The 24,492-nt window shown below is 50.3% G+C and overlaps 8 protein-coding genes across 8 annotated transcripts; all 8 read right to left on the bottom strand.

The window, feature by feature from the left end:
* Positions 1-1,441: 1,441 nt before the first annotated feature.
* EI90DRAFT_86501 (uncharacterized protein) lies at positions 1,442-3,853 on the bottom strand. The gene is made up of 11 exons (XM_039068185.1): positions 3,826-3,853; positions 3,160-3,774; positions 2,940-3,005; positions 2,854-2,877; positions 2,752-2,790; positions 2,617-2,688; positions 2,377-2,568; positions 2,203-2,289; positions 1,936-2,135; positions 1,632-1,846; positions 1,442-1,577 (listed from the first exon to the last, which is right to left on the bottom strand). The coding sequence occupies exons 2-11, from the start codon at positions 3,658-3,660 to the stop codon at positions 1,528-1,530; spliced, it is 1,446 nt and encodes a 481-aa protein (XP_038919581.1). The 5' UTR covers positions 3,661-3,774; positions 3,826-3,853; the 3' UTR covers positions 1,442-1,527.
* Positions 3,854-4,781: 928 nt separating this feature from the next.
* Positions 4,782-6,247, bottom strand: EI90DRAFT_3044110 (uncharacterized protein). Its single transcript, XM_039059313.1, has 4 exons — positions 5,928-6,247; positions 5,776-5,874; positions 5,640-5,715; positions 4,782-5,585 (listed from the first exon to the last, which is right to left on the bottom strand). Exons 1-4 carry the CDS (start codon positions 6,006-6,008, stop codon positions 5,134-5,136), a joined length of 708 nt encoding a protein of 235 aa, XP_038919580.1. The 5' UTR covers positions 6,009-6,247; the 3' UTR covers positions 4,782-5,133.
* Positions 6,248-7,451: 1,204 nt separating this feature from the next.
* On the bottom strand, positions 7,452-9,131 carry EI90DRAFT_85306 (uncharacterized protein). Its single transcript, XM_039068165.1, has 4 exons — positions 8,803-9,131; positions 8,651-8,746; positions 8,504-8,579; positions 7,452-8,452 (listed from the first exon to the last, which is right to left on the bottom strand). Exons 1-4 carry the CDS (start codon positions 8,884-8,886, stop codon positions 7,902-7,904), a joined length of 807 nt encoding a protein of 268 aa, XP_038919579.1. The 5' UTR covers positions 8,887-9,131; the 3' UTR covers positions 7,452-7,901.
* A 2,417-nt stretch (positions 9,132-11,548) lies between these two features.
* EI90DRAFT_86126 (uncharacterized protein) lies at positions 11,549-12,394 on the bottom strand. Its single transcript, XM_039068183.1, has 4 exons — positions 12,179-12,394; positions 12,023-12,121; positions 11,894-11,969; positions 11,549-11,833 (listed from the first exon to the last, which is right to left on the bottom strand). Exons 1-4 carry the CDS (start codon positions 12,275-12,277, stop codon positions 11,742-11,744), a joined length of 366 nt encoding a protein of 121 aa, XP_038919578.1. The 5' UTR covers positions 12,278-12,394; the 3' UTR covers positions 11,549-11,741.
* Positions 12,395-14,611: 2,217 nt separating this feature from the next.
* Positions 14,612-15,608, bottom strand: EI90DRAFT_3119223 (uncharacterized protein; the record flags this gene model as incomplete). Its single annotated transcript, XM_039063191.1, has 4 exons — positions 14,612-15,156; positions 15,209-15,284; positions 15,342-15,443; positions 15,516-15,608. The coding sequence occupies 4 exons, from the start codon at positions 15,606-15,608 to the stop codon at positions 14,612-14,614; spliced, it is 816 nt and encodes a 271-aa protein (XP_038919577.1).
* A 1,297-nt stretch (positions 15,609-16,905) lies between these two features.
* On the bottom strand, positions 16,906-18,009 carry EI90DRAFT_3044089 (uncharacterized protein). The gene is made up of 4 exons (XM_039059312.1): positions 17,894-18,009; positions 17,734-17,838; positions 17,592-17,676; positions 16,906-17,533 (listed from the first exon to the last, which is right to left on the bottom strand). Exons 1-4 carry the CDS (start codon positions 17,960-17,962, stop codon positions 17,076-17,078), a joined length of 717 nt encoding a protein of 238 aa, XP_038919576.1. The 5' UTR covers positions 17,963-18,009; the 3' UTR covers positions 16,906-17,075.
* Positions 18,010-22,173: 4,164 nt separating this feature from the next.
* EI90DRAFT_3044081 (uncharacterized protein) lies at positions 22,174-23,206 on the bottom strand. The gene is made up of 2 exons (XM_039059311.1): positions 22,776-23,206; positions 22,174-22,712 (listed from the first exon to the last, which is right to left on the bottom strand). The coding sequence occupies exons 1-2, from the start codon at positions 22,810-22,812 to the stop codon at positions 22,528-22,530; spliced, it is 222 nt and encodes a 73-aa protein (XP_038919575.1). The 5' UTR covers positions 22,813-23,206; the 3' UTR covers positions 22,174-22,527.
* A 62-nt stretch (positions 23,207-23,268) lies between these two features.
* On the bottom strand, positions 23,269-24,167 carry EI90DRAFT_3119221 (uncharacterized protein; the record flags this gene model as incomplete). Its single annotated transcript, XM_039063190.1, has 4 exons — positions 23,269-23,757; positions 23,850-23,885; positions 23,954-24,046; positions 24,105-24,167. The coding sequence occupies 4 exons, from the start codon at positions 24,165-24,167 to the stop codon at positions 23,269-23,271; spliced, it is 681 nt and encodes a 226-aa protein (XP_038919574.1).
* Positions 24,168-24,492: the final 325 nt, after the last annotated feature.

Below are 24,492 nucleotides of genomic sequence, written 5' to 3'. Positions count from 1 at the left end.
CGTCCATCATTTATCAACCCAGTAGTCAGCACCAGCACACGAAGGAGTACCACGGGGTACCGAGTGTGCCGGCTCAGGGGGAAGGTATAAGCCAACTTTTGGCTTTTTTCCGGAAGTCCCGCCTGCTCATATTGTCATCATTTCCGGATACGTCTGTGGGGCGTATCCCACCCGAGATGAGAGTGAAGGCTTTATTAGTGGGTCACAGGCTGTAAACATAACTTGAGAACCACTATTCTTGCAGAGCCGCTCGTGAGCAGATCCACGAAGCCATTGGTGCTGCAGGACTCACCGTGAGAGTCAAAATGTGATTGGCACACAGTTTATCTCAATGGTCCGGGTTTGTTCAACACAGATCTGTTGCCCGCGACTGAGATGTTTTTGGAACAGGCAAAGTCGAGCCTACTCAATAACCTAGCTGCCCAACCATCCCGACGTCGAAAAACCTCACCTCAGCACCAGATTCGGCGGAGTGCGTTGACGCCCGCAGCGTCCTGCCTCAGGCTCTGTAATGATGGAACCAACTGTCTCCTTGAACTTGAATTCGACCCACTTCCTCTATATCCACTGTATGCCTCGAACTCCATCCTACACCTTGACCCTTCAGGACTATCAATACCGCGCACCTCGATCTAGGCGCCGCCGAAGACATTCAGGCAATTATCAAAAGCTTGAGACCCTTCTTACGAAACTACGGGTACCAACTTGTTCGTATCAACTGAACGTGTTGTAACGATCTAGTTGGAAGGTTGTGCAATGTTCTCTTCCGCTACACCATTAGAAAATCATTCTGCTCCTTGGGCAGCTGTGGCCAATTTTCTCGTGATATCGTTGTGGTCGGCGCGAACTGCTATACCATTTTTAGTAGACTACCCAACACCCTAAACTGCACACAGTTTTTCCGAACCTGTCATCTTTGCGAGGCTAAAGCGATCACCCACGTAAGCCATAGGAACGCCAGAGATGTAGTGTTGCGGCGTATGTATAACCCTTCGTACCGGCACTCCCCAACACACAGCCGATTCTTCCGATTAGTCGGCGATGTCTTTTCGATCCCTTAGGCCACGTCCCTTAGTAGTAGCCGCCTCCTTCTCTCATAAATAGGTCCCATATGATCAGCGTCTAAGACCTCTTCGTCGATGGGTGCAGCGAGATTTCCCACCAAGTCGTATCTTCGACTATGTGTATTATATTCGCCTAATCGCGCCTCAGATTCAACCTTGGTTCGCGTCTTCCTGGTTGCGTTGTGTCATTGCAGGAAGTGACAGGCCAACTAATGGTTTCCAACAACTAATCCAGTAATGTGCCTTCGTTCACTTGGCTCCACTTGTTCCGAGCCAAGCAGCACACGCCAATTACTTTAATATGGTCGAATTCCCGCCGAAGCTAACGACGCATTGTGGGAAATAGTATGCTGTACCGTATTACAGACGCTGCACTGGCGACCAGGACAGTACTCACGAGATTGCCAAAGACGAGTGGATTAGATCAAGCCAAAAATAACAATAATAAGGGTTCCAATACACATCAATCGCAAACCGACGTGACCTTATATAACACGGTGCTGCTTTGGTCAGCTGCATGAACACCCACGATTAAGACGCAGCTTAGACAAAAAAAAAAAAACTTACCAAGACCCGTAAAACGACTAGTATGAGATGTAAACAACCTGACGCCTCGCGAGTACGCAGGGAGAACGAACACTCCCCAACTAAACCCGCGTACAAGACATCTCGCAGCATCTTTCGGTGCCCTTCCGCAATGGACTTCGTTGCTAACATCAGAATCAAAATCCGAAGTCGTACCGATTGGTGCCCCATTCGCGACGAGCGTGTACTTCTCGGACCTTAAGAAGAAGAAGAAGAAGAAGCGAAATTACCGACCGACGCGCATGTCAGAAAGGAATCAACTCGTTCACAAAAATGGATGACTCACCGAAACCCTGCATCGATGATCGTCAACTTGATTCGATGTGGATACCATAGATCATAGAAATCATAGGGTCTGTGGGGATCTGCTAGGACACTCACGGCCCTCCAAGGTTCTAGGACTCTCTCCGCGCAATCTCGTTCATCGTTATTTGTCAAAATCCCGGGCTCGACTTGGATGGGGCACTGTTCAGTTTCTCCAATAGCCTATAAGGGAACGAGAGATTCATTAGGAGGTAGCTTAAATAGAGATTCGAGTCGGTTTGATAATCACATATTCAGGAGTAGATATAAGAGGAACGATGTTCGATGTTGAAGTCTCAGTCTCCGTCCTCGTGACATTCAATAGCTCGCGCGAAGTCTGTTTGAAATTTGGATTCACGTAAAGGTGGATGATGAGCGCAATATAGTAAGGATACTACACAAGTATTCGGGGCTTGCGACGCACATTAGATGGTTTGAATGACTGCGCTATGGCATCGACTGTATCGGTGGTGATGCTCGAAGCCACAGTCACCCGTTCGGTTTCCGTCACAGTCTCGGTTGACGCCGATGTCTCAGTGAAGGTGACATTGATGGTAGTAATCGTCGGAATGGATATGGTCACTGTTGAGGTTCGTTCGTCGAGAATTGTTGATGTCTACGCCGTTCATGAGCACGAGCTGGACAAGGATACCGGCCTGCTCACCATCCACGAAGTCTGCGGGGAACCGGGGAGAGTGGTTCGAAGTGTTTGAGTCTGCCATACCGTCACAGGGTCCTGAATCCAACCCAAAAACCATTGACAAATCTACCAAGTATCGCGCGATGGGCTTCAACGGACCTTCGTCACATATTCTGTCGAGGGTCCCAGAGTGACCTCCTAAGTTTGCCCTCATTAGTTTGACAACCTCATGGGAAACCCAAGAACCCAGGGTGTAGGCACCTTGGTGCTGGTTTCGGTTAATGTCTTCATGCATGTAACGTTTTGATTAATATGCAAGGAGGCTCATGTCAGATCCGATAACGTACTACATTGGTGGGAGAAGGGGTTGCGACTGTGATTGTTCTGATCAATGTCGTGGTTGCTGTCAGAGTCTAGGAATGAGGTAGACGGAGGCATTAATCTCGGTCAGAAAATCTTCATGTACCATAGTCGTAGTAACAGAGGACGCTGGTTCTGTAACAGTCTTTGTTGACCATCAACGTGCCGTCAACGTGGAGCTAAGGTTCGTAAAATGAGCGAACTGACAATCGCAGACGGGGCCTGAGGATCGCCTGAAAGCGCGCTGGTTTCCCGCCCAACAACTGAAGTCGGAAGTGCGGGGGACACACTCTTAGGCGACGGTTGCTTTGTTCCAACCGCCAAGATTGGCCGTTTGTAAATAGTAGCCGTCTCAAAACCAGCCATTTCAGTATAAACTGATATTGAGAATACCCACACCTCATTTTCACGTAAAGGAGGCGTGTTGGTTGGTATGAGGAACGATGTCGTCTCCAGTGTTGAATAGGCAGTACTAGTTGCGTCAATGGGACGCACAACGCCCTGCTCTGAATCTGTATAGAGCGTAGAGGATAGCCGATCATCTCCCCCAGTTACTCTTCTTTCGACTAAAGTGGTGCCATGCACTTCCACCCTTGCAAACCCGTCTTCAGTTGCGGGCCAAAGTCTGACGCTTTCCCAAACACCATCTGCGAGTGGGAGATTTAGAAGAAAGAGTACCCAAACGGGGGCAGAACGACCTCGCAGCATTCGTTGGGAAAGATGTATGTAACAACGTGCTGTCCAACCCGAGGCCCGGCCAACGGAACTGATCCCCCGATCAATTTATTGACATTCCTTGGCAAACTCCGTAATTCAAAAACCCTGCAATTTCTTGGTGTCAACCTCCACGAATCAACTTGGGTCGGAACGCACTAAAGTAAGGGAACGCATAAAAATCAAGTAACCCAAACTATATATCATGTCTCCATGCCAAGCGCGTGATAGTTGAACTAGAATTCCCACGGCTCGACCATTCAACGCTAAAGTAGTTGCGTGGGAATTCAGGTCCCGAGGGCGGAAGGTATATTTCTCGTTACCTTGCCCGAGACACTGGTTCATAGCACAACGCTTCCGACGCAAGCTGGATCGTGGACATTGGCCGTGAGGAACCAACGTGATTCTTGAATTGCGGAGTTTGCCCCAGGAGTTTTTTTTTTTTTAATTAAATAATTCGTATCCCAACCTGCAAGGGACAACTTGAACACTCTTGATCTTACGTGCCTTCCTTGAAATTTTCAAAAGCTGAGGATAAGTTCGATTCGCTTATCTGGAGGTGCTAACCCAACCAACCTCCCAACCTGTGCAATGCGCGAACCCTGCAAAAAATCATTTCAATGCAACGAAGTGACGTCACGGACGTCGCAACACGCTTGCCACGATGTGCAGCGAGCACCATATTCCAGTTCCACTCAGGCCATACTACGACCCTACGCTGCGTCCCGGAGTTTGAACGCCTGCCGCGACCCTGCCACGAACCACGTGTGCTTCGCTTCGAAACTCGTCTCATCTCCCACACAGACAAGTCGATTGAAGCCTTCGCCCTCCTCCAACTCCTGTCGTGTTAGGGTTCGTCACAAAAGCACAGGCTGCTTCCGTTTCCATATCACACAGACACAACGCAACAGGACAACCCTTTATCTTCCCAAAGTCGGATCCTCACCTCTATGCAGCTGATTCCCTACTTGCTTTTCCTCATCCCCCTTTCCTACCCCATCATATTCCAATACCCTAACACATCGTCAACTTCAATCAGGATCACCGGGGGTGTTCAGCACCAGTTTGGAGCTCTAACGCACTATCCCTGCGGAGCCTCCTTCTCCCTCTCCCTCGTCCCAGACCACCCGACAACGCCAGCGGCCATCCTACTCCGTCTCCCTATATGTAATCGTTGATTTGTCTCCCTAGTCATCTAGTACGGCGTACGTCTCCATGTACAGACTACAAGAGCCTCTTTCGCTGGCGGAAATGATGTTCTCCAAGCCAGGATATGAGATCGAGGGTTTGCCTGCAACCGTTCGGGTTAAGGGCAAGGAGAATCAGGTAATTCATAACACTTTGCGCCAACCACAACATATACATCATTAGCACTACGATGTATACAACATCACGAGAAAATCGACTACCCAGTAGCAGAATGATTCTCTAATGGTGTAGCGGCACAACACCCTCACGACAACGTTATCACCTGAAAGGAACGAGCTCGTACCCGTATTTCCACAGGAATGGTCTCAAGCTCTCGATGATCACATGAATGTCTTGCTGGGGCAACGACGAATCAAGATATGTGGGTATCGGCGGTTGGCCATCGCATTCCAGCCAGTTCATGCTCTGGTCGCTAGCCATTGAAGAGGTTGAGGACCCAGGTAGCAGGTCGAAATCGGGGGCGGGACTTGAGACATACGGCGGAAGTAAGGGGAATGATGTGAATCCGGGGATAAGCTCAGAGTGAGCCGAGTCCATTGTTCCAGAGCTGCTAATGGGGGAGGTTGCAGGAGTCGATGTATCACTCGGCCGAACCCGGTGCTGAGGTGAGGCTGCCCGATATTGGGGTGACGGAGTGGCCCGGGTATTCAACCGGCTCAACATCGCCCGTTCCAACAAACCCGAAAACTTCTCGGTTGCAGGTAATGTATCTGTGAGCCAACCCATGGAGAGATATTGCAGGCCATTTGCATATTAACTCTTACGGTGGTAGATGCGGGACTTTGCACTGCTAATAGCGTCGTGGATCTCCTCGCGAGCGGCCTGACAGGCGTAATGATTCTGTACATAAATAAATACTGAGTTACATTCCCAGTGTATGACCCAACGAAAAATTGTCACCCTCATCCTAGACGGGATTGACCCCACCCGTCCATGACATTGAATTCGAAAGTAGTTGCAGTCGGAGCAGACAGGACTTCCGGAAGGGCGTACGCATCTCTAAGGGATGGTTGATTAAAGGTAGGAAAGGACGACCGAGAGTTGGCTCGTACCTTGCCCCTCAGGCGGCACACTAGGCACCCTGTCGTGCTCCTTTTCCGTGTAGCGGTGGTTGCTATGCGGGCTGATGACATGATAAATCTGGGGGGGACTTGAGGGCGAGAGGTGGAAAGAATTCTGGACTACCGAGGAATTTATATCTTCCCTCCCATAGCTGCAGGCAACCGGGTGGTTTACATGAGGGTAGGGATGCATCACTCAACAGTGCAAAAACGCAAACACACACCAATGCGGTACCTGGAGCAACCCTCCTACCCAATCTTACAATAATGGCAAGAAAACAGGTCAGAGAAGCCGCGCAGCACGGCCACTTTCCCAACCAGCGCTGTTCAATTGTGCGTCGCGTGGGTCCCATAAAATACATGCCCTGCGTAGTATGTTACTTCCGCCAGACATTGCCGGGGCCAGGAAGGGTGGGGGCAGCTTTTTGTGTCAACTAGGGGTGATTCTGGGGAAATGGGAATCTTGCTCGTTATGTGGGATGAATTAGTGAATGCAGTAGGAGGGGCGAGTGATAGGGTACTGAGAATTCGATCGAACAAGTTCTCGTCCGATTATCCGGGACAATGTCTAGCCCCACCGCAAAAGTTACCACCAAAAATGCCCCTGATCGCGACAAAAGACGATTTCCTATTATGTAGACTTCCGGTGATTCGTTTGAAGAGGCGTATGGGGGAATGCTGAAAAGGGTGACAGGAGTGTTCAGCTATGCGGCACCCATCGGCCTTCGAAGCAGCTTCGGCTTTGTACTAGCAAGAAGCGGACACAAATAGGGCAAAGGCTCGCGTTGAAGGTCTCTACAACATACAGACCTTCAACGTTGATCATGGCCGAGATGAAATTTGAGTATGAATGAACACACCAATGTAACGTTGAGTAATTGGAAAAGCTAGAAGAACTCGTGGCACATGTAGTCATGTGCAGGCTGTCCCTCGTACACATAGCAACCTGCGTTTTGGGTGCGAATCGACAACAGCAGCACACCGGCAACGACGTGCTCTCATTGTGGTCCGGTTAATTTGGCAAGGACAACAGGAGCCTTTGTGATAGCTCATAGCTCATGAGTACCAGGTTCTTCGGAAGACAGTAAGGAACCCTCGCTCCAGAGGAATTGATGGAAACACATGATTCCCCGTTGTGGATAAAAAAAAAATAGTCCAGACTGAATCTCAAAGTGAGGATCGCATGCGCGATCAATGAGTGGACTAAATTTCAAAAAGAACGGGAAATAAGAGAAAAAAGTTAAGGTAAGATAAGATTTTATTTGACCGAGACAAATGGACCACACTTTACCGAACACCGTAGCACTTCTCCGAGTCCACAGGAACGGTCCCATTACCAGAACGCATTTAGTGAAGAATCGAGAGCAACTTGAACAAATCCAAGAATACCGGGACATGAGATATTTGCCCGACTGGACATTAGATCTGAGACCCAATGGGGGCTCGGACGGCCTGGCCTGCGCTTCCAGGTCCCTCCATGAAACACGTGATGCTTCCCGTTTTGGAAGCACTTAACCGCTTTAAATAGACTCACAGATTTGCCCTTCCTGAAGTTTCCTTGTCCAGAAAAAGCTGAGATTGAGGGATGAGAAAAGACATCCCCTCCCAAAGAAAGCGGGAGGGGGTTGCTGCTTTCGATCAAACACTGACGAAAATGGCGATCCCGGAGCCTGCTGACCAACTTTCCATCATGATGTAGTACTGGCACGAAAGAACTCAGATTAAGTCATATCTTAGGTACGATAGTCGTTTATGTACAATATGGAGGGATACAGTAAGGGAATTGGGTACTTGGGTCAGAAGAGCATGATGGGGGGGTTCGGAGATTATCATACATAACATGGGTCCGTGTAAGCTTGGGGACACCGTGCCCGCTCAGTTGCAAGGCCACCATGAACAGACAAGCGCGGCAATGCATCAGACAATACAGGACATATTGGTCCTTGCTATCTGTTGCAATGCCTGTCAGTGATTGAGCGGTACGATATCATACCCGATGCTTCTCAAATAAACCCCCAAAATTTCGATGGACGGCATAACTTCAGTGGGACCTGAAGGCATGAAAGGGGGAGGTGGAAACAGAGGCTGTGCTAGTGGAATGCCAGCAATCGGTGCTTGAAAGTCCGTCGAACCAGAAACGCTGGGGGTGCCTGTGTAAGGGAAAACTACGACATCTGAAGGCTCGGTTGGATCCCCTTTGGTAAACCACGATGCATTCGAGGAAGATGTACTGGCGCTACCATAGAGAGAGGACTGCGACGGGTCATAGAGATCGAAAGGAACGAAAAAATTCGGATTTAAGCTATTGCTTGACGCCATAGGTTGTTTGGATAAATCTGGCAGGATTCCAGATCCGTTGCCAGATTGCAAAATGTAGTTCAGATCTTCGTCAGGGTTGACAGGTGTTAAAGGAGTGTGGGGCGGCTCGGAGGAAGACTCAGAAAAGGACGCAACGCCTGGGGGCGTGGATGAAGTCATGACTTGAGTCGCGAATGCTCTGGTTATGGGCAAAGCAGCTGTAGATCCTAATCAACAAAATGGAGTCTTTCAGTGCCCAACAAACGTACCGACGTGTCTACGACGACGTCTAGTGCTAATTGCAGCCCTTATCTCTTGAAGACAGGCCTGCCCATCGGCTGAGCACTTGAATTACATACTTCACTCAGTACAAACTTGGATTCGCAAGTCCGAGTCAGATGAACCGCGAAACACACCTCCATCCAAGACGGTACAGGGTTGTATCTCCTTACGCACTCAATGCGTAAATTGAGGCATTCAAGACAGGTTCCACCATCAGACCCACTACACTTCTGCAGAGGACGGATAGTGAGCGCGGAGTCCGGATTATGGTTTCAATCTTCCTTACCTTACTCCGAAGCCGGCATACCAGGCAGCCGGTTAGGAAGTGGGGTAGAGTGTGCGCGCATAACGAGTCTGAGTGAGTAGCCATGTCTGTCTGTGCTGTGGAATGAACCTAGCTGCACAAGCATAGTGCTCGGTCATCTTATACTGTGCCCGGCGGATAAGAATCAATCTCAAAGCAGCACGCACGAAGCGCAAGGTCGATACTGAATGCTCGCTCTCCGAAAGAAAATCTCGTTGGCACTCCCGTGGCTAGAGAAACATGGAGTTCGCGTCCGCAATTGCCTATCGCAGTATCAATCCCAGAGCAAAGAAAAATTTCAATTCAAACCCCGGCGCATCTGATGGTGCGCGCGCACCTTCCGCGCATCAGAGCTACCGGAATCCGGGGTGAAGTTCCAGCATGAACTAGGGTGTTTCTACGTCCCTGACGGTCATCCATTCTACCTCAATGTGAGAAATTCTACTCGGAAAGAATCCAACCCAAAAACTCAGTATTTGAAAAAATCCCTTGAAAAGGGCCCCAGAGGGTGAGCCGTATTGGCACCGAATAGTTAAATCAATGGGCAACGCTAAAGCCTACTCTAAGTTGTGATAACCCCTAGCACGGCCCAGAGATGAGATACATGGAGGATGAGACGACGAATCTGCGACACTGCCAGTCTGACAGCGCACCACGAGGAGGTGAGAAACAGTCAGCAATGCACGCACTGGATTCACATTGGGTCGAATCATCAGAATCCCACGCACTCATGAAACGGAGGACGCAGTTCAATGGCGCGCGCCCTACTGAAACCGGGACGAATCCCAGCGCAAAAGGAAACCTACTTTATTTCACAGAGACCTGAGGGAGCATCCTGTGCAGGAGGAATTATCTTCCTAATTAGCAGCTGTAAGAAAGCTGCTACAAGGTGACAAACCTGTGTTCCGTACAATGTAACCCACACTGCTCCGGGGTGGTTCCGGAATATCACTCATCATAATAAGAAGGTATAATCTCCCGGCGTGCGCCAGAAGCTACCAGCCTCCAAACAGCAATCATAAACCACGGCTGGCTAATTCTGGGAAGGGACCGATGCTGACAATTTATGTAATGGAAAGTTCCATGGATACACAGCGGCGCCGGTCCGCAAGAAGACACCAGTTTCAAGGTCACACGAAATTAAACGGCCGCGCGGCAGTGCACTGTGGAACGTTGTGGCTGAGCTGGATGTAGACGACATCGATGGGCGTTGTGCAGATGCCAAGATATTGCCTCATAAAAGCAAGTGACACATATTTTCTGTCGAGCCAACGGGCGTTGCGGTATCGGGTCGCTATGAAACACTGAAGAGTGTAAGGGAAGAGGGACACGTACTCTTCGACCAGCTGACGGGTCGCCAAGCTTTAATTTTGGGGCTGACCACAGATCTAATGACGGGACGAGAGGACGAGGAATGTACTGGCCCTGGTATCATCAAAAATTACTCAGGAAGTACATCCCACGCCATCATGTCGTGGGCGCTAGATCTCGAAGCCTTTCAGTTACTTGCCAATGCGCATTCTGTCTATCAAAGTCTCTTCCAACGACTTATCCGAGCGAAAATGTCGACTGTGGGCAGGAGGGTTCCATCCACTCCTCAGAGGCTTGAGGGGCAACCTGGCACGGTGGATGTGATCAAGCTGTAACGGCGACCAGGATGTAGCCGAAATCCAAAATGGCCGTCCCTATCAGAGCGTACGTATGCACCAGTAATTTGCATTGGCACCCTTCTTCCGCCTCATGCACAGCTTCGCCCTTTTAGGGCATCGCGAGTCTCGACCACGACTTTTGGGGGTCTGCTGAGAACTGTATTGATGTTTCCGGAGGGGGGGGAAGTTATCTTCAGACACCAGGGATCCAGAAATACAGACCCCACAGACTTTGCCCGAAATCCCGGAAATCATCTAAAACTGATGAAATGCTCTAAAAAACCTGGGAAGCGCTTCATGAGTCTGTCGCCATTGATGGAAAGCTACCCTGCGTTCAATGCTAGACTGGCGTTCTGCTACGTACGTTCTGCGCGTGGAGCCGAACACGTAGAAAACAAAGAACTCTCGGTAGCCGCACAACACATCCCAATGTAGGGAAACACACTTAGTTTTTACAACTCTCCCAGGGAATTAGAACATACGTTTGTCCAAACTCTGACCCAACCCCGGAGTTCATTAGGCAGAGGGCTGGATTCGAAAGTCAAATCACACCACAGTTCTGAGCGGAGCCTTCAGCGTCCTTATAGGCCCTAGTCAAAACTCCATCACACTGATTCTCGCGATCGGCACATGTTTATCGACCCCGATAGTCCTATGCTCATACTGGGATTCGCGCAAGCAAAGGAGGCAACAAACGAACCATGGTGATGAGATGAAGCAGACTAGCTTGCTTCCAGTGAAACTAATACAGGGTATAGTAGCCTTCCAGAAAGAAAAAAAGCAAACAGCCGAGCAACCTCACAAAGAGATCCGCGAGCAACCATTCTTCATAACCGACGTCACATCACCGCGATATAGGCACAACCTCATATCCGTAGCTTCGTAACAGAGTCCTCATGCCTTCGATGAACGCATCGGGGCTCGCCTTGGATGTAGGTGGCATACCGTAAGTATAAGATGATGTGCATGGATGAGGACGATTTGGGATGGGATTTGGCTCCGAACGGTACTCGCTCAATATCGCCGTGCTCTTTGGTGAAGAGGTGTACGGAAAAAGCACGTAGTCAGAACTGTCGTTCGTATCTCCTTGAGGAATGAATGATGACAGTGGGGAGAATGATGAACTAGCGCTGCCATGGCTTGAGGTCATATCGTCTAGACGGTTGGAGCAGGAGTCCGAACTGCGATTTGGCGCGAAAGGGACCATGGACGGGTCGCTCGGAGGGAGGCTGGATCTTTCGTCATAATCGAGGACATACTTCAGATCGTCCTCTAGGGGGCTTGTTGCGGGGAAGGATCTGAATGAATGAATGAAAGGTTGGTTGCGAGCTTCGCAGCAAAAGCTCTAGTTTGGGGTAAAAGAGCTAAAGAGACATTGGATCAATAAACTGATGCTAGGCTAAATAGAAGATGTGTTCACGCACCGACATCCCGACGGTAACGCCTGCTGTTGACCGCGGAGTGAATTTCATCTCGACAGGCTTGTCCTTCCACGGAGTTCTATAGCGCACGATCAATCTTCTTTGTGAAGCCGTCGTATTTGGTTGACTTACCTCCATCAAGGAGGAGATGGATCCAAGCTTCTTGACGCATTCAACGCGCAATTTGCAGCAGGCTGGGCAGCCTGCACCGTTCTCGGTCCTGAGACAGCGCTAGTCAAGAATTAATATCCAATTTCGTCATCACCCGAAAATGAGAATTAATCCCACCTTGCTTCGGAGCCGACATACAAAGCATCCATTCCCACCTCGCTGACCCTGGACGTTGGAAGTGGGTGCTTTGAACGAGTCCAGTGAATGTGTAGCCATAATGTTGTCCAGTCTGCGTTAGATGTTCTGCTGGGCAATGGGGAAGCGCAGGTATTTATTATTCGAAGTGGCTATGTCTATGTGCATTGATGAGCGCTCTCGTTCTAAGCACGGACGCCTGCAGGCACGGGAAGCTGGTTGCCAGGAGACCGGATGGGTGTGAGTCGGCAACCATTTCGATTGATTCACATTCACATACAGATTGGCAACCGATAAGCTGCCCTGGCACACTCATATGGCCTGCCGGGATCGGATGGCATACATACGGAAGATAGGGACATCACACAACTCACGTTGCGGAGACGGGCTGTGCAGGCAACGACAATTTGAAGTGGTAGAAGCCCGGGGCGGGCCGCTTCGCAGCGGCCAACGTGCTGACATGTCCGCGACGTAAGCTACAAGACTCATCACAACATACGTGTTTGTGGATATTGGTGAAAGGTGCGGAGCTTGTATCACAAGGTAGCATTCACGACCGTGTGCATGCTCGGCTTCGTCCGATTGCAGTTGCAACAATTTTTTTCGGTAACTCACTTCATACGATTGAGACGATAAGGAGCATGGCAAAAAGCGATGATGCGACCGATTTCGAGAAGCAATACGCGGGCACAGCAATATCAATGGCAGTAGAATCGAGGAGATAATTAACTGAGAGATTCTCAGGTGCTGTTCGGTTCCCAATTAGACTCAAACGGACTATCTCGGTAACCGTTGCCACAGAGATGAAAGACATGGAAACCGACCCCGTCATCCCTTATTGCATCGCCCTTGCCAACCTAATCGCATGTTAGGAGCTATGAATCGGGAGCTCGGAGCACCGAAGGGAAGGGGGAGTGCCGTGGAAGGATCTGATAATAGAATCGGGTTGGCAGTAGTTTTTTAATGCATCGCTTGGCAGCGAGATGATTAGCAATTTCAACGTCCGCTCGGGTATACCAGCACTCAGCACAGAGCCTGAAAAGCATGGTGCCAGGATCTCTGCCTCACTCCGGGACTGTTCCATACAAGCGCCGTGATGCGCAATGGAATGATCCGATGCTATAATTGATGCGGTTGTGTCGACTAAGTACTTCAGGTTCCCCGCGCGCATTTATACGCGGCCAGTACAAACAATGGGGCACCCCCGTGCCATGCGAGGTGGGATAGCTGTTGCCTATTTGCGATCAAACAGAAAACAGAAACCCTAACGCGTGCCGTTGTCATGGCTGAAACAAGGAGCTGTAACGGAGAATCCAAAACACTTGGCCAGCAGGCAATGGCATGTGCAAGTCAATTGGTTCACATCCATCAAAGAGATCAATCAAATGGACGCATGAGAATTTTGTGCACGTTGCAGATGTTGAATGGACAGATGATCCCTGGCGCTATATAAACTCGGGCCTTCGAATTAGACACTTTGCATGAAGAACAGCACACTGAGAGCGAGTGTATGTTGATTGGAGGGGACTGATGAGGGCTGGTTCGCGTTCACACTTGGGCGCCCAACCAGGGCGGCCTACAGCTGCCGGCCCCGAGGAGATGAACTGAATGGTTGAGTCCCAAGGTCCTGATCGATACTGGACCTGTGAATTAGTTCTGCTTGGAACATTCCGACTGCGCAGTGAGTGTGCGCAAGGCGAGGAGAGTCAGGTGCACCAGATTCAGTTTGCATTTAACAGTTGCCAGATGAGCGAACAACCCATCCAGAACGCTGCTTTTTTGCAAGTAACAAGTTTCCGATCTAGTCGACTAAGTACTAGAAGAAGCCTATGAGTCATTTCGGATGTGTCCTGATTCCTCTTCGGGTACTATCAGTTGCGCCCTCAGTACGTGCTTACAAAACGCCCTGATGTAGAACGGGAACGAAAGAGCGAGACGAACGAGGGGGTACGTCATGTCCGATTCTTTGTTCCCGCCGTTACTAATGGTGGCTTGGATATCGATGCAGGGGTTAATTACGCGGGCGATAGTGAGTAATAAATGGAGAGACGCGTCTATCATAATCTCCACAGTTGAGGAAGATTGATCAACGGCTATCCTAGGTCGTAGAAAGATGATGCATGGTCCCAGCATGAATACCATAGGACATAGGACATAGATACATGGCGGGGGCAAGTATATTTCACATGGTGGGCGCGATAACTTGATGGCAGTCCCTGACAATTGGCACAGCCAGGTGCGCACTTGTGCAAAGAAATAAGGTCGTAAATGTCCTGTTCAGCAAAAGACTCTATTGAATGGATGGAGGGTGTTGTCCCTGACAACCTCCGGCCTCCGTCCATTCGTAATAAAATGAGCGGTATCCTTTTCGTTCTTCCAGTGAACGTTTTAGAGGTTGCAACCATTTTTGGGTGCTCAAGCATTGTGCAGATCCATCGGATAATGTTGACGCGCAAATGACCACGGAGAGATGCCGTTGATGATGCAATATTCTTCTGCGGTAGGTGTTACCACAGGGCCCTGGCGATCACGAACCCCCCCTACCGAACTAGGGGGATGATCGTTAGGTACAATGCCCTGCATGTTCCCGATGAATGAATTAGGGCTGGGAGACCCTAAGGGAGGGAACGGCTGGATCCAATTGATCTGTGGCGTGTTTAACGCGGGAATGGATGGGCCGGCTGGGAATGCCTTGGCTTGGATATGATCGACGGAAGATCCCTGGTCACTCAGGAACCCCTCACGCCCTGCGCTGTGGGGAGTGGCGTAGGTGTATTGCACCTGGTCCCTCGGCGATGTCAAAGTGGCACTAGGAGCGCCACTGTACACTGTGGTTGGAACTTCTCTCTCCTCGGTGCACGATCGGTCTTGTGGGGTGTGATGGAGGGTCGGAAAGATCCCTGAAGCAGGGCCACGGTGTCGCAGCTTAAATGCCAGTCTACGGGTCTTGGGCAGCTGAGCTAGAGTGATGATCGTACCCTGTGAATCGCATCGTGGGGTAATAGGACATACCGACGTCCGTGCGGTCGCGAACACTCCGCACCGCATCCTTGATTTCTTTGCGACAAGCGCGCCCTTCTTCAGAATTCTACAGGTTGCGTGGGGTGAGGGGGAAAGCGTGTGACTAACGATGCTTGCAACTCACCTTCACGCTTGAAGGAACTGGTCCGTTCTTCGGAACACATTCGATTCGCAACTTGAGACATGAAGAGCACCCAGTAGTATGCGAGCCTGACCAGTTGCAACCCTTTTTCGCGACGTGGGAGAAAAGTAGAGTGTGAGCGCCAATACTTTCATGTTCTCGAAACAAGGAACATACTTTTCTACGAAGCCGGCACACCATACAGGGGCCTGCCCTGGATGGGGACGAAGGAGCGTATAAAAGAGAGCGTGACTCTCGCACTGCAGCCATCCCGGTGTCTGGAGGGCTCTGAGACTTGCTAGGGGTGGCGTCTTATATACATCGTCCTGCATCAAATGATTCCTGGAAAGGTGATGGACGTACCATATGACCAGAGAAGATGGCACGAAGCTGAATTCATTCTCCCGAACTTATGAACTTCCTTTGGGCAGGGCGGGCTCCATGCTCCGAAAGTAATCAAATTTGGCTATGACTCTGAATCTTCCACCGATAAAAATAGCTTGTTTGGGAAAAAGAGCTCACGGACTGACCATCGATACACAAGAAATGCAAGCAAGGCGTAACCGTTAAGCCTAAGACGCAGAAAGAAATTGCGGTCCAAAGAGTGGTTTATGCAATGTCCAACATATTTCCAAACTGACTCAGCCACCCGATTGCTATGCATGAAGGCGATGAGTAATCCTCGCAATAATTGATTTCCGATCACAATGAATGCGCCAACAACAGCATACCGCGTAAATCTCAGGAACATCGTCATCTAATGATGTTAGCTGCGCTCTGATGACAACAAGGCGCCAAACATCGAAGTGGCATTGAAGCGACACAGACGATGCGGCGGAAGTGCACAGGGTGCACAGGTCGAGCGCTTAATCAATATTAATATTCAACGTGGGAACTTGCTCCTTCCATTTACGCCAAGCGCTGGCAGTGACGGCAGCAAAATGACGAGAGCAACACGTTGATTCTGTGTAATGAGCCGAGACGGATCCATCCGATAGGATGCAAACCCCGAGTGACTCGCACGCTGCGAGATTGACCTAGGACATGCATGCAGTTGTATAGGTGCATGAGCTCAAGTCACAGAAAATATGGGCTTGTCTGTGACCGGTTCGCATCATGTTGGATCAGAGACGCAGACCACAGCCGTCTGATGTCCGATCGACTCGGAGAGGGTCTCGTGTGTGGAAGCACGGGACTTTGTGCGATAATCAATGCCAGAAGCTCAGACGAAAGGGAAGGAGTGGTGTCGGAATCACGATGGAGGACAATGATTGGACCACATTATTTGGCGAGAACTGATTCAATGTCATGTTTTTGAAGAGAATCCCTCGCGGTCCTAGCCTAACCGAGAGGCGCTCGCAGCGCATTCGCCAACTTTTGTTCCTTGATACTGCCTCGAGGCAAAAATACTTAGCATGCAACGTGGCCTTGCGCACAGCCACTCAGGCCTCGATCGACGATCACGAGTTGATGACGACTCGGCCCATCGCATGGACCTCGGTGTGCGCACCCGTTGGAGGGCTCTCCTGCTTAGTCGTGTGCGGCGGCTCATGCGATTGCATAAAACTAAGGTGGAATATTGAACACCGTGAAGATCGAACATTGCCTAAAATGAAGACCCTGGGGAGCGACATTGGTACTTCGAAGACAATCAACATTGGTAGTAAGAATCAAGCCATTCAAGTCAAGTTACAAATGGGCTACATGTGGAAGTAGTACCGCATGTTTGTAAACAGCTTACGCATTCGGGATCATAAAGGACCTTCCGAGGCTGGTGCTCATGATGCCGCAGCCCAGTATAACGCCTGAAATAATCTCGGCCAGCCTAACGCCATCCTCCCCCGTTTCATCCAGGATGCTAACGATTGGGGGAATGCCGTCTGGCACTCCAGGTGCGGGTTCAAGGTAGCAACCCAACACCCTCGCAAGATCGTGGAGAACCTGGTCGCAAGCAAGGAGCCTGTCGTGAATATCGGGGAGGCCCACAAAGTGGCCGTACGCCGCCGTGGTGCTAGACGGGGTAGCTTCGGTTGAGATGTGGAGCCCAGCGAATGGGTCGGGATCTGCTTGTGCGTTGTGAGTGTACTCTTGAAGGTAGGGCGCTTGGGGCGATTCGTAACTGGGCGGCACTTGGAGTCCGGAAAAGTTGCGCTCAGTTAGCCAAATCGCAAACGTACGGACGGCAGGGAGAGGCCCTGATAGGTGGACCAAGCAATTAGATGACTGGAATCGAATGCCTCCATCGTGACTCACTGATCATCTTTTCTTCGGGTCGCTTCCTAGCGTCCTTAACAGCCTTGGAAATCTCTTGGGTACACGCTGACATTTCGCTTGATCCCTACGTCCAGAGGCTTTCTGTGACTCGATGTCCCGTCGAAGGCAAGGTTGGACGTACCCTAATATCCTTTGACAGAATTCTTGGCCCTTCCACCCGAACACATTCGATGCGGAGTTTGGTGCACTCCTTGCACCCATCCTGGGCCCATTTCTCGTCGCACTTCTGATGCACGGGAATCAGTCCGCCATGACCACCGGCACTAAAAATATCACCTCACCTTAGCTCGCACACCGCAGGTTAGGCAGCCCGTAGTGCTTCGTCTCGAGACAGAGTGAGGAGTCGTCATAGCGTTGGAATTTTCTATGTCTTGGAGGTCTTGGAGGAACGAACGGGGATCATTTTATACTTGGCTGGCTATACCAAACGTAGCAGTGAAGTGGAAGGGAATTTGTGCAATGGACTGGCCACCATGCAAATCGCCTCGGAATGGCCATTGAGCACCTGGCTTGGACCTTCACGTTTCAGGAATCACGGTGTTCTATAGAACGGCGAGGCAGTCCCGTATGAGAACGATAATGTTATTTCATTCCAGGCATGCCACCGAACTGGAAGTGTCCAGCTCGCTCAGGGTAACTTCCGGAATTGTGTGGAGCAGAAGCTTCTGGTGGCACCCCGATGTAGTTGCCGAGTCGCATAAATCCGAAGTGAAGGCGTGTGGACAGTCATAGCCTTTCGTGAAGTGATGGGCGCTTTGTTTCTGGCAATAATTTGGGGCGACGATCCTGCATGTAATTACGCAAAATGCCTTCATCCGGAATAGATTAGCGAGAACGTTGCAACCTCACGGCTGGAGCCTGGTTGACCCCTAAGCTTGGGCGCTATACGATTCACCCTCATGAGTATGCCCAGGGTCATCACAAACCCAGTTCGAATGGTGCCACGAGGACGGCCCTGAACAAATGGGTATCGCAACGGGTTCCAAGAGAAACAGGGGCTTGATGAGACACAGGGCGATATGCCAACAAGGGAACATGGCACCAACACGTTCCTAATGAAAACAAGGACAGCCATCAAATAACGGTTGACGTATGTCAACATTACATGTGGGTCCAAACAGCCCCCCAGGCCATTGTTTGTCCCATGACAATGACTTTAAGCAAAGTGAGACAAAGGGTTAAGTTATGAGGAAGAGTGCTTCTTGCAACACGTCCCCAATAACGACGACGGGCAATTTGAAGGCGGTACTCGAATGGTGATTAGGCAAAATGCCTGGTGGCAGTCTTGAGTGCGCATTACGAGTAATATCCAAACACGGCAATATGGGCATGGGGGATGGAAGCCGCAGAAACGGAACCCCCAAAATTGCAGCATGCTCAATGACAAATTGAGACTGGCATAGCCGGTGCTCCGGATGTGATTTCCAGTTCAAGTTTCTGTCGCACAGGTTTCAATGATTCATTCAAGAATCACGGAAGAAGCCATAAGGCAGGGCCGTTTGAGCAGCAGTATGGCGGATGGAGTTTATTGGAGCGATACCCTGTATTGATCCACTAATTGCGACATAGTGTCGGGCAGAAAGTGCCGAAGAGCGAGTCAGGAACAATGGAAAACGTTCATTGTGCTGGGTTCACATGCACACTGCGATGATGACGAAAATCACAGTCCCCCCTCATACAGCACTTTGCGTATGGTGCCCGAATGAAACCTAGTGGACGGATCTCTAGCAGTCAAGTGGCGCGATTGGAGGAGTAATCGTGTAGCTACTATTACCGCCATCAGAAGCGTTGCATCAATGGAGAATGCCTTAAGGGAACACAACGAACAACGCAGTGTGGCGCAGAGCATGCCCGAAGGTCCCTCGTTTTGCCTTGAATAAGTTAGCATTTCTTGACGTGTTGGAGCCACCACAATTAAACGTGGTCCTCAGAAGCCACGAGGGGCTAGTATTGCTGATATGAAACGATCATTGGTTCCAAGACGAAGAAAGGGATGGCAACGGAAAGATCCTTGCCTGGAAAGTCCATGGACCCGAAGGGCTATACGCAGTAGTGAATAAGTACATATAGGGGAACAGGGTATGCCCAAACGTCTGCAGGCTCAGGTGGGCAGGGGTTGACCTATCAAGCCGGGTTACGAGCTACGACAGGACGAGGGCAGCATTGGAGCCCTAGCATTTAGGGATATGCGAACTGAGAATTGAAACACCCATAAGAAGCGAAGCTCTAAAGTGGCCCTAATAGTGGCAGCAGAGGAGATATCGAAGTGTCGGGGACGATGATCGCCTTTGTCTTGCCATGAAATTTCGGACGGGAATAGCCGGCATCATACATGATCGGTTCATTTGAAACTGACATCAACATGTTCTGTCGCTAAGTAACAAACATACAACCAGACCAGCTTGCGGCAGATCTAACTAAATGTGCATCGACGATCGTGGTGTGGAGCTATTTTCGTGCATTCACGAACGTTCAAACGTTCATCTCCAAGCCCTTTGGAGGCTTGGAGCAACGTAAGCTGAAACTAACCACAGTCTAGCCGACATAATAGTAACCTCTCGAAAAGCGATACCCTTGCTCTCTGCCATGAATGGTTTCGGTTCTATTGCGATAGCCGGGTTCGTTAGGCGGGTGCCCCCTCGATTGGTATAGATGGGTTCGTATTCCCAAAGGGCAAGCTTCCAATAGTGGTGTAGGAGCGTTTGAGCCCGTATAATTGAGTTTCGCCTTTACTTGAGGAAGATGATTAGTGTCAGTGCGGTGTTCGCGTGGGGAGTATCCATTCCAGTGACGTTCCAACGTCAATGAATCAAGTTGAGCAAGATAACTATGTGACACGTCATAAGCACTCGATCGCGGCCAACGTTCGAGTCGAGGGACACGGCCTGGCGGACGCTCGGCAGGCCGGGGAGCTCGATACTACGGCGCGAGAGAGTCTCACACTCGGTGCACTGAGAAAGGATGGAGACGCGTTCAGAGCTGCCGTGTCCCAAGCGCCCAATGGCGGGCACATGTCAAAAGGAAGTAAAGAACGCAATCTCACTGAGTCCTGTATTAGCTGGTGAGTACGGGCATTGGCGCTGAAGCGTGTGAATCGAGGGCGCCTGCGTTGTGACGAGAACGTGACGATTAGGATAAAAACGACTCGGAGGGGAGATAGGACGATGGTCACGTAAGGGGTGAGAAGAATGGACGATGGGTGCATCCTTTGCGACACCAGTGACAGGGGAGAGAAACCAGGATAACATAGGGACCTGTGTCGCAGTCTATCGCGTTATTCAATGCCCAGACAAAACCCTGATCTGGTCCAAAAGGGGCGGGACGCTCTCGAGTGGGGGCGATGAACACATGCAAATTCACAACTCGTTCGAAACGGCCGTCTGCCCAGAAGCATAGGTTGTGTTCTTGACCCACGTTGAAGGCTGCCCAGCAGTCACGATTGAACCGCCACGCTATATCATAAACCGACTAGGTGATTCCCATGACGGTACCCGGGATATCCAAGTCTCGCTCAAGCCGTAAATGTTGAGGCTTCTTGGGGGATCACACGGTATCATGAACAAAAGGGAATTACCGGGGGGACTAGCTGTTGACCTGGGAGGATCCGTACATGTTCTGCAAGTTATTCTCCAAATGGAGATCATCGCTTTCTATCTTGCTTCTGAGGGATACTGAACTGATGACACGCTCTATCCTCGAGGACTCATTTCTTAGGTGGGGAGACGCGCGCAGCAGTGCGACTGCGAACTAAGGAGGAAGTCGGCCATTTGCGGTCATGCAAGTATCCTTTAGAAGGAAAGAGCACAGTTGTTGCAACATCAATGATTGAAATCCAAAAGGGATTTGCATAACTCGGCTCACAGCATTACATGAAAAGGGTTCTAACCCTTACACTCCCTTGCAACGCAACCACAAATGCGGTAGTGGCGTCCCATCACAGAAGTAGCGCTGGCAGCGTTTTACATTGTAATGGGGGACAGGCGCTTCTTGGTGCCATCACACGGGATAGGGATGAGCAGGAGTGGAGGAATACCGTGTATAGACAAGCATCGTCCGTGGTGGCTGCTGTAGATCCAGAGAAAGCAACTGAAATCCTCCCCTTGGTGGGTTCAAACCCCTTTAGGATACATTTTCAACAAGGAACAACCGAGTCCTATTACCTTCCGTGTATATACAGAGACGTCTAAATGGCAGAGATGCTTGGAAGCTTCGGTTGCTACAGTGAAGCCTTCAAGACACAAAAGATAAATGCATATCAGTTGAACGTTCTTAATTTGGCCTTGGTACCAGTCTTCCACTCACAAAGAATTGAACCAGCCGAGAATCGTGCTGCTTCTGCGAATGATACAGCGGAAAGAAGCTAGCAGTACGTTTGCTGGCAATAATTACCAGATTGGTAGAAGGATTAAGTTAGGTCCCAATGCCCCAGCAATGGCGATACCGATGCCAGGACATGAAATAGTTGCTACATCGGAGTAGGTAGGACCCAGCCTCTGTGACTTAGCGTCGGAGTCGGTAGACATCCCCGGGCCGGAGTACGTGTTAACTTTCACTTTACGTGTGGATGATCCCAAATTCAACGCCCAAGCCAGAAGTGAGCGCTGTCCAAGGACCCGCGCGTTCAGTCGGATACACCTCCAAGGTGTCAAGATTATGACCAGCATTTGACGACCACATCCCAAATCCCCCTATCTTTCTCTCCTCGCAGGCGAGTGGGGAGAGGAATTTTCTCACATTCTGGTTTTCCGGGCTTCTAGTCGTCGCCTAGTGGGGCGGACTATAGTAAGGAGCGATGTATGGTGCCCCCGGTCGCCCGGATAGTTGTTCGCCAGCTAACTGGGTCCCATACCTAATTCACCTGAATCTCACTAACGGATGATTCGGAAGCGCGTCTGGCGACAGAGGCACTATTCCGCTACTGAACACCCTTTGACGGCGGACTCGTGACTTCCACCCTGACTGCAGGGTGTCTATCATACCGGATCTTCCCCTGACTGTCCAAGGTTTTACCCCTTCCGTCTAATCCACCGCGTGTCGAAGTTCGTTTCGACACGTTCCCCTCCGATGAGTTGTCTGCAGCCACACTATCGTAAAGGGCAGGTAGGTTGGGTACTCCTATCTGTTAGCTTTTCCATAGTGTACTTTGATCTACGTGTAAAATAGCGTTGAACCAAACCTCACAACCCCAGGGCCAGAACATCTAACTTTGATCCGAAACTTATCCCTTGGCATCATAAATTTCTCCTGTCAACGGCGTCCATGGTCCGCTTCAGCCGTCAGGGAAGTTCAGGGTCCACGATGTCTTGGTGGAGAATCACAACCACTTCAAACCAGTTGTGTCGTTTGCACACGTGTTTACATACATGTCCTGAGAGCTATTCGACCCTAGTGCCAATGCTTGATGACGTCCTTGTGTGAAGTCATTGCGCGGTGCGTTCGCATACTCTGCTGTGACTCGTGGCATTTCTGGCGGGAGGATCATTTCGAAGAGCTGGGATGCTCCCAACCTTCCAGAAGGGCTATCTGTGGACGTTTACGATGATATTTACGTGACCAAATGAAAATGAAACAGATTTCAGATCACATTCCCAAGAAATGTAGAGGCTTATTTGGTTCGTCGGCACCCAATAAATTTTCGCATTTTAGGCCAAGATGATCAGATCGGTCGTGGCAGCGGGATTTGTTGTGTGATCTCCGACTGGCTTGTTGAGTCGTTATGGCGTGGTTCAGGCATGGCCGAGGGGCCGGGTTCAAGTAGGTCCACGCGGAAACCATAATATCGTGCGAGCGTGCAAGCGCCGCGAGTCACATCTTGTATAACAGGGTGGTTGTAAGGAAGACGATGAAGTGGAATGTCGGACATGGTGCGGGCTGGCACATTCGCATCAGGAACAAGGGTCAAGCGAAGGGCTCGAGTGATCGTCTCAAGACCGGGAGGTAATGAACCGTCGGGAAGCGAGCTACCTGACTGTAAATCTTGAAGTTCAGTGTTCATATGTCCTGTAATGTCGGATCGGCACCCTGCGGCGTTTTCTTCTTCAACCTCTGACCCAATAGCATCGGCGTCGGAGCCTTCACTAAACCAATGGTCCTCGTCTTGAAGAGCAGCCAGCTCCTCGACGGCTTTCAAAGTTGCTGAGGGCACCTTCAAGTTAGAAACAAGGCACAAGTAGTAGAGAGGTTGAGAACCCCACCTATGTCCGTTCGACACTGCCTATCTCGCATAGCACTGCGCACTTGCCTCTGAGCCTCTTCTTTTTTGAGCTTTGATGCCTGGTTCACGCACCAAAAATGTTAGCGCGACTGGGTAGAAAGGTTGGTGCGATTGTGTCCCAGCTCACATTCGTTTGCGCTCGAATAGGGCCAGCCTTTTTAACACATTGAAGCTTGAAGCGCTTACAGGCCTTACAGCTTGGTTCGTCGGGGACACACTTCTGATGGTTTGAGAGAGCATCGTCGGCGGGCGCGGCACTCAGACTCCAGATAACAAACCTTTTTTCTTAGGCGACAGGTCACGCAACCCTGAGTGCTACGAGCAGGTGCTTGAGTTGACATTTGGGGCGGGGAGGGGCGAATGCAGCAGTAGGGGGCGTCGAGATCCATCTTTTATATCTCGACATGCTTACGGTCGATCCTCATGTTCGGGTTTGTGCAAGACGGGCCTATTGTCTTCTTTCCCCTCTAAAAATGGACTTATGTAAAACTATAACAAAAAATTGTCACAACTAGCTTATGTGATGCCGTACATACCCAAAAGGTTCTGGAATTCAGTGCGCAGGCGTCTGGATCGATATGTCATGCCACCGAAAAGGAGTGGGTTAACCCTAGACAACACACAATCATTGCCCTCACTGGCTCAGCTTGGAGGGGCAACGGGTGA

The sequence above is a fragment of the Cantharellus anzutake genome, assembly GCF_015039405.1.
Source record: "Cantharellus anzutake strain C23 chromosome Unknown EI90scaffold_10, whole genome shotgun sequence".
Classification (NCBI taxonomy): domain Eukaryota; kingdom Fungi; phylum Basidiomycota; class Agaricomycetes; order Cantharellales; family Hydnaceae; genus Cantharellus; species Cantharellus anzutake.
The sequence above is the reverse complement of the archived record's forward strand: the minus strand, read 5'-3'. Positions and strand labels throughout refer to the sequence as shown.